The sequence below is a fragment of the Terrapene carolina genome, unplaced genomic scaffold (assembly GCF_002925995.2).
Source record: "Terrapene carolina triunguis isolate 2854851 unplaced genomic scaffold, T_m_triunguis-2.0 Scaffold67, whole genome shotgun sequence".
In the NCBI taxonomy this organism is placed as follows: Eukaryota; Metazoa; Chordata; order Testudines; family Emydidae; genus Terrapene; species Terrapene triunguis.
The window spans coordinates 44,625,808-44,634,794 of record NW_020664418.1 but is presented as its reverse complement, the minus strand read 5'-3'; the positions used below and the strand labels follow the sequence as shown (position 1 = coordinate 44,634,794).

Genomic DNA, 8,987 nt, shown 5'->3' with positions numbered 1-8,987 from the left:
TTTTTTTTTTTTTTTTTTTTTTGGCTGCTTGGGGCGGCCAAAACCCTGGAGCCGGCCCTGGGTGCCTGGAGGGTCACACCCTGGCCAGATAAAAGGTGCAGTGGGTCTGTTTCTTATCTCTCACCGGTTTTACACCGGTGGGACCCGTTTTACCAAAGTTACTCAGTGAAAGTGAGAGCCAGATCTGACCCAGTGGGTAGATCCAAGTAGAATCGGAACTCCACGCCCACTATGACTAATAATGAGGCACCCTTTTTCAGCCCTCCTTTTGTTTATAGTGGTCCCTTTTAGCAAATTTCACAGAGTAGAGAGGCTGGAGAGGTCATACATGAGCCTGTTAGAAGCCGGTTTCACACCTCAGCATCAATGCAGCGGCGTCAAACTTGGATGTCAGTGCCTGATGTGAAAAAGCCCAGCGCCGCCTTTCTTTCTTCAGAAAGTACCTGTGTGTAGGGAGAGACAGTCACATCCCATTAGTGGGGTTTGTCAGTTAGCTCAGGACAGACTCGTTCTTCTCAGCACAATTTCCCATGGTGATGATTTGACTTGTTTATTGATTAAGCTGTTAAACGCGCCTCTCTGCAGCATTAATAAATTCCCGTGCCATTAAAGTGTGAAGTGATATGATGTTAAACTCAAAAAACACCTCTCTCTCCCAACCCACTCATCCTCCCAGAAGGCTGAATAAATAGATCGGCCTGGCAACAAGCCTGGCTTCCCAAAACAAATTAAGGCACGTATGATGAATGGCATCTTAATTCCATGCAATCGTTAACTTAATTAGTTACTTTATGAACATCAATCTGATTTAATGTTTCCTGCTGTCGACTTAATTCTGTTTTGAAGCCAACTCATCACATCTGACACCAAAAAAAGCGAAGGCCAAATTTTTCAAAATTGAGTACTTAACATTAGACACCGAAGTCTGGTTTTGGACACCTCCATAAGTTGCTTGATTTTTTTTCAGAAGCTCTGAGCACCAGCTCTCGTGGTTTTCCGTTGAGTCAGCACCTCTGAAGATCAGGCCACTTTGATTGTAGTGCCTAAATAAGGATTTGGGGGCCTTTCTTGAAGCACCTGCCTTTGAACGTGTTGGCCTGAGACAGCATTGCTTGCTTTGCCATCTCTGCACTCTGTCGGCTTTTCCAGTGCAGTGTATCATAACAGCCTTTCTTCTGCTGCTGAACCAGGTGCTGTTATTTCACGACCAGAATTATGGAATTCATTACGAATACACCATTCCTGTCAACTATACCGCCGAAAACAGAAGCGAGCCAGAAAAACAACAGGATTCTTTGTACATCTGGACACACAGCGGATGGGAAGGATGCAGTGTGCAGTGTGGAGGAGGTAAGGCCATTTGGGAACGTGGTGGGATTGTTTTGTACAGTGTTTGCCAAGGCAGGCAATAAAGAGAGGTGAATGCAGAACACGGGCTGCAGCGCTGCCAAAGCACAGACATCACGAGGAAGGCTAAGCTACGGAAATGGCTGTTGGCATGGCAATTGGGTGAAAGCTCGCTTTCACCAGATCGCCGAGTTCGCAGCAGCCGTGCAGTCTATACTCGGCCAGTGTTCTGGCAGGGATGCTGCTTTGTCGGTTCATTACTATGCAGTGGAACTGCACCTGGTTTAGTGCTTCATGGATGGCTCAAGGCACTTATATGCAGCCCCATATCTCAAGGCTCAGTCAGATTCTTGGAGCAGGGTTTTCGCAGGCATGCATGCATATTTGCTGAAAGAAACTTCCTTCTCCAAGGATGAAGTAGGAGCAGTCGCACTGTGACAATTTGCTGTAGATTGCATCAGAAACCCTTAACCAGCTAACCACATTAGCACCCTGCAGATCACACTTTTCAGTTGATTTTTCCTGGGGCATTCTGGGATAGATTCACGAAGCCAGAGGGGGACTTGATCCCCACAGAAGACAGTTAATGCTGCATCTGCCACTATATGTTGGCGTTCCGTATATGGGAGAGGCAGCTTTAATTCTCCCTAGGGAATCAGGTCACACCCTGGCCAAGCTCCTTTCACGACTAGCACTGAGTGGTTGGTGCCAGCTCCAGCAATTCATCCCATCATGAAGATACCACAAAGGAGTTAGAGTGCTCAGGTTAAAAGTCTCACTCCTTGTCAGGTTTGCCACCCCCAGGATCCTTCAACCTCAGTACACTAAATGCCTGTATTTTTTTTCCTTATAAAATAGTTGATTTAAAAATTGACTTGTTTGCTTTCCTTTTACAATAACAATTTCTCCCAGTCATTGAGCCCTCATGAGAGCTAGTCTTAAACCTGTTGACAGGGTCTTAGGTACAATAGGCCTTCCACACAGTTAGGGGCTCAAATATCACGTTCTGGCAATATGGGTCCCACCATCAGTAGGCTCGGATATGTCAGTTCTTAAGCACTTTGGTTTTCAGACACATTTCAGTACTTGTTCTTGGTGGAAAGGTCTTCTTCCCTTTGAGACTTTTAGATTGGGACTCACTTATGGTTCTAAATGTGATCAGGGACTTAATTCACACTGGACTTTCCAGTGACAGGTCTTAATGGTTTTTTTTGTTTGGTCACGAGCATTCGGTTTGTCAAGTATATAAAACAGCCAGACGTAAGGTTATAATGGAAGACGCTTGAGGAGTTTCCCCCAAATAAATATCACTAGGGCAGGTTTGCATGGTGAGTTGGTAATGTTTACATCGTGACATCATGGTGTTGACTCACTGTGTTGAAAGGCAACTATCTCACTGTCACAACGCAACATCTTCGCGTCAAAGTGGATTGTTAAGCCCAAGGTGCCATGTTCATCAGTGGAGTTGAGCCCCCTTCTCAGCTGATGCAGAGACATAGGTTGTGTGGAAATAGTAGAACCATTCTGGAGTGTGGTGTCTTGAGCCGGAGTGTGAAATTTAAGGATGAGGTTCTATGGAGGTTGGACAACAACCAAACTGGCCATGATGATACCAATAAGATTTGGGGAAAATATCCAAATATATTACAGAAAGTGCACAAGCTGTCTAAGGCCAGAGGAAATGAGGGAAATTGGTGGTGGCCCAGTGACATGCAGGAAGCAGTAAAGAAGAATGGCAATGGCAAAAAATAAGAGTGATGGTAAGTTCTGAGTAGTACAGACTGGTACAGAAAATAGCTAAAAGAGCAGTTGCAGAAGCAAAGGGTCAGCCATTTAAAGGACTACTCAGGACTCCTAATGAAGGAAGGGGAAAAAGGAATATGTAGATTAGCCAAGATTAAGCAAAGAAGCACAGAGAACTTGGGAGCTGTGAAGTGTGTCGAAGATGAAAATGGAAGAGTACTAGGGGAAGATGGTGAAATCTTTAGGTGGTGGCAGCAGTTTTATGAGAAACTGCTCAGTAAAGAGAATGTGAAGAAACCATTGGGGGAAGTATGCACAATCAAAAACCGGACAAGACCTATCACCGCAGTGGTCTCAGACAGTGCTAAAGACGAAGGCTGTGGGAGCAGATGTACCAATTGAGGTATTTAAAGCATTAGGCTATGAAGGAGTGGTAATGATGACAAACTTTTTCAACTTAATTCTCTGTACTGGAAAAATTCCCGGCGGGTGGAGGAAGAGCGCATTGGTCCCTAACTTCAGGCATAAAGGAGATGTGCAAATATGGAGTCATTACTGACCCATCAAGTTGATGAGTCATGCAGTGAAGTGTCTGGAAAGAATTATTGAGAAAATACTTTGGGAGGCGCTGGAGCATCAACTTGGATTTGTGCCAGGAAGGCCAACAATGGCGGGAGAAATGTGGAGAGAAACGCAAGGAATTGCACTTAGTATTTGTGGATTTAGAGAAGGCTTATGACTGAATTCCTAGACAGTTGTTATGGAGGTGCCTATGGGTACACAGTCTGCTGGAGTCATGTTCAGACTATCATGGTCATGTACCAGGGAAGCACAACAATAATGAGAAGCAGCTGTGGCTACAGTGAGTCATTCACTGCCAGGGTAGTCCTACATCAAGGATTAGCCCTTAGCCCGCTCTTATTTGTGATTGCAATGAACACCTTGAGGCAGGAAATTCGGGGAGAGGCTCCGGGGAGCATGCTTTTCACCGACAACATTACTTTGTGCCCCAAAGATAAGTATGAACTGGAAACAGCCATAGAGCTGTGATGGGCTGCATTAGAAGAAAATGACTTACGCATCAGCTCACAAAAGATGGAGTACATAGAATGCTTTGAGGGACAACTAGATGGTATCAAATTAAAGTCCATGCAACAATTTGAACACCTTGGGTCAGTGTGGAGCCATGATCAGAATGTGGATGAGGATGCTAGCAGCCACATGAAGAGCCGTTGGTGGAAGTGGAGGGAGTGATAGGAATTCTTTGCAATACGAATATGCAAAGTAAACTAAAGAGCAATGTGAATTAAGAATAGGATTAGGCTGGTTGGAATGCTGGCCAGTTTGGAAGAGAGAAGAACAACTACCTCACACTGCCAAATTGAGAATGCTGAGTCAGATAATTGCTGATAAGCTATGCAGTGAAACAGTAGGAGCCATGATGAAGGTGTGTATACACACACACACACACACACACACTGGAAAAACCAAGGGAGTATTGGCTGGGCCATGTGAGATGATGAGATGTGGGATATATTGGCCAGAGACTACATGAGCTAGTTTTCACGGGACAGAGACCTTGAGGAAGATCTTAAAGAAAGCAGTTTGAGACACTGAAAGAGGACTTGAAAAAGGTTGGTGTCAGCTTGGAAGATGCACTTGACAAGAACACTTGGAGATGGTGAACGAGAGCCACCAACCCCAATTGGCGGGATACAGCAGAGAAGAAGAGACTCTTGAGCCTGGTGTGTCAAATTGGCAGCACTTTTTAATGTAGTACATCCAGAGGACCAGAAATGATATATATTTTAGCTGCTTATTTCATTCCCTTGTAAAATTTGAGTAAGCCCAAACTGCAGCCTTTGAAGCCTGCTCATTCCCATTCAACCTTGTTTTTGCTGCATTCAATGAGTTGGATGTTAGTCAGGATGAAGGGGAAGAAGCAGCAGGAGCCCAGCTGTACAACAGGAAGCTCAGGCTACGTGGTGGATCTCAGGTCATTATTAGTCATCCACAGAGGTGGCCGGTTGTCCGGCTCCACTCTACTTCCCTGGAGCATCTGTGCTAGGTGATGTATGGGTCCCAGCAGCATGTGGAGGAGGAACCTAAACCAATGCAGATTGCTTTCGAGGTTGTATTTACGTTAAGAATTGAAAGACGTAGCTCAGTATACTAACACTGCTGGAGCAGTCGCAGTCATGATTGTTGTTACGGCCCCGCCAAATTAACGGCCATGAAAAACGCATCATGAACCATGAAATCTGGTCTCCACCATGAAATCTGGTTTTGTATGTACTTTTACCCTATACTATACAGATTTCACAGGGGAGACCAGTGTTTCTCAAACTGGGGGTCCTGACCCAAAAGAGGGTTGCGGGGTGGGGATTGCAAAGTTATTGTAGGGGGATCATGGTATTGCGACCCTTCTGTGCTGCCTTCAGAGCTGGGAGGCTGGAAAGCAGCAGCTGCTGGCCAGGCACCCAGTTCTGAAGGTAGCACTGCCAGCAGCAGCGCAGAAGTAAGGGTGGCAATGGGTGGCCAGAGAGTGGCGGCTGCTGGCCAGGGGCCCAGCTCTGAAGGCAGCAGCGCAGAAGTAAGGGTGCCAATACCATACCATGCCACCCTTACTTCTGCGCTGCTGCTGGCGGTGGCGCTGCCTTCAGAGCTGGGCTCCCAATTAGCAGCTGCCCCCTCTGAAGGCAGAGCTGCTGCCCAGCCAGTAGCAATCCAGAAGTAAAGATGCCAATGCCACAACCTCCCTACAATAATCTTGCCGTGCCCCCTCATTTGGGTCAGGACCCCTACAATTACATCCGTGACATTTCAAATTTAAATAGCTGAACTCATTAAATTTATTATTTTAAAAATCCTCTGACCATGAAATTGACCAAAATGAACCGTGAATTTGGTAGGGCCCTAATTTGCACCTTTGCTGACAGGACAGAGCAACCCAAAGAGAAGGCAGAGAAGACAGAAACATCCACAGGGCTATTAGTTCTGTATGCTATAGGTAGAGGTAGGCAGAAAGAATTTAGCTGTAGAGAAGATTTGTTAAATAACATGTTGATCTTAAATAGTGAACAGCCTCCAGCAATTAACTAGCTTACTGGTTTGCCATTGTTTTTGGTTTGACTTTTAGGTGAACGTAAAACCATTGTGTCCTGTACTAGGATCGTTAACAAGACCATGATGCTGGTGAATGACAGTGACTGCCAGCGTGTGATGCGCCCTGAACCCCAAGTCAGGAGATGTAACACACACCCCTGCCAGTCACGGTAAGGAGTTTAAAAAACAACTAACATCCCTATTTCTCGCAACCACACTTCTCCAGAGCAGCTCTCCACTGAGCACTGTCCAAGTGTCTGACGGCATTTGGGCACACCGTTAACTGCAACATCCAGCTGTAACACTCATTTTTCATTTGTTGAACAGATCAGATTTTCGTTACCTCAGAGTCCATTTAATTTGTGATCAGTACAGCAGGATTCCCTGGAAGCTACATACATATATAATTTATTGGGGGATTGTTTTTTTTCTTCCCCTTAGCTGCATAATCTGGGAGACCAAATAGTTTCCTATATTTAGCTACACAACATTGCAGTGATGGCAAGTCTAATCTTGTTTCTTTATTCAGTGCAGAATAGGGCTTGATTAGTTGTCACGCCCTGTTGAAAAGAAAAACATGGCCTTTAAACCTTACCTGGTGTGAGATACCGGGGTGCAGTCCAGAACAGTGAGGGGGCAGTGTCACCCCTGCCCTGCAACCATGGGGGCCTTACAATTCCATGCTGAAGTAGCTCCCACCTGGGCTACTCACAAACAGCCTTCCAGCATGCAAGCCAGACCCTAAGTGTCTGCTTGTAGCTGCAGCCTGCCAGCCACACTTGGGTTACGCTCTGGCTCTCACCAGCCTTGGTTATTCTGCAGGGTGACCCCAACACACCTTTAGTCTTAGATTTTCTCCCAGAGATCTATGTCCTGCACTGCCCAGCCCTCTCCTGGAAAATACAAAAGTCATATTTGGTCTGTTGTTTCTTGAAAAGAAATAATATGCACACAACTTGTCACCCCAAATGGAGTTTCCCAGACTCTTCAATTTAAACCTGCTGGATTAGATAAAACACGTTTATTAACCACAAAGAGAGATTTTGAGTACAAGGAATTGAGGCATAAAGATCAGAAATGGTTACAAGAAAAATAAAGATAAGACATTGACTGTAATACCTAACTCAACAAACTGTATCAGATTCAAGCAAAGTTTCTCACCATACGCCTTCAGCAGTCTTCCTGACCAAAGCCTGTAGGTCAGCACCCCTTCTCCCAGAGTCCAGTCCTTTCTTGCTTTTGGTGGCATGAATGCAATGGGCATGGAGAGAGAAAGGGGTGTCTTGCAGTGTTCCCCCTTTGAGACGCATTACCAGCTGAGAGCAACGTGACAGGCAGTCTGTGTGGAAAGGAACTCCCATGTTGTTTCTTTGCTAAGATGTAGATTATTTTTTTTTGCCCTTTTCCTGCCAAAGAATGGCCACTTAGCAGGTAATGGTCCATCAGCCTTGTTTACACCTGTCTGAGGCATCAGTTTACCCTTTGTCTTTGAGGAACTGGTTTGGCCGCTCCCCAGACTTCTCTGGAAAACCTTATTTTTAGTCATAATCTCAGTTTGCGTCTATAACTTGACATATAATGCTGATATGTGCGTTTTGCCATGATATTATTGATCAGCAAATTATGTGTTTTTAAATGATACCTTACAAGGCATAGTTTGTACAAAGATTATTACAATAGCGTGTCGGGCGTGAACACAGGGATATATTCTGTCACATCTGGTCCTCTGCTGTATTGTGTGTCTGATCTGCACCATCTGACTAATTTAGATTGCAAGACCGTTATGTGTGTCCCACAGTTCTGAGCTCAGCTCCTGATTCAGGAAAGCACTTCTGCACCTGATGAACTTTAAGCGCCAGCTTAAGTCTCACTGTGCCTTGTATAGCTTCTGTTCAGACCTTTGCTGTCACTCAGTCATATTGGCCTTTCACACTCCTTTCTGTGTACTGCGCAAGGGCTTTCAGGATCAGAGCTCAACAGCAGGTGATCCCAGCAGTTACCGTGGTGACGGCTCCATGCCTGCTTGATTCAGTGCACTCATGCTCTCCCGTTCCTTTGTCTGGAACATAAGAACGGACATACTGGGTCAGACCAAAGGTCCATCTAGCCCAGTATCCTGTCTTCCAACAGTGGCCAGTGCCAGGTGCCTCAGAGGGAATGAACAGAACAGGTCATCAAGTGATCCATCCCCTGTCGCCCATTCCCAGCTTCTGGCAAACAGAGGCTAGGGACTCCATCCCTGCCCATCCCAGCTAATAGCCATTGATGGACTTATCCTCAATGAACTTATCTAGTTCTTTTTTTGAACGCTGTTATAGTCTTGGCCTTCACAACATCCTCTGGCAAGGAGTTCCACAGGTTGACCCTCGTTGTGTGCAAAAATACTTCATTTTGGGACCACCTCAGTTTCAAATGAGCCAGCTGGCCTTCCTCTCTTCTTTTGAATCTCCCCTTACAACCCACTGCTTTCCCAAAGCCCTCCTGTGCGAGCCATGTCTTCTATCTCTCTAATGCTGTGTCTGCACTAGAGAATGGAACCCGTGGGAGAGCACCAGTGTCCTCACCAGTAGTGTGCTCTGTCCACATAGGCCATGGGCTGTTTCGGGTGAAGAACCGTTGCACTTTTGCTTGGTCTCGACACGGTTGCTGTTCTACAACATTGCAGTCACATTGCTGTTTAAGTGGGTATCTCACTGTTCCCAGCACAGCGCTCAGAAGCAGTGGCTTCAACAGACATCATAGGATACCATGTACACCCTTGGAACTGCAAAAGAAGAGGCCAGACTCCCAAA

General features: G+C 45.8%; 1 protein-coding gene across 1 annotated transcript in view; it reads left to right on the top strand.

Annotated features, from left to right (window-relative positions):
* The window catches only part of ADAMTS17 (ADAM metallopeptidase with thrombospondin type 1 motif 17), a 262,300-nt gene that overhangs the window by 201,903 nt on the left and 51,410 nt on the right, over window positions 1–8,987 (top strand). Inside the window, exons 18-19 of the mRNA XM_026648360.2 lie at window positions 1,191–1,350; window positions 6,230–6,365. Of these exons, the coding sequence (XP_026504145.1) occupies window positions 1,191–1,350; window positions 6,230–6,365 (296 nt within the window). The remainder of the gene's footprint in view (window positions 1–1,190; window positions 1,351–6,229; window positions 6,366–8,987) is intronic.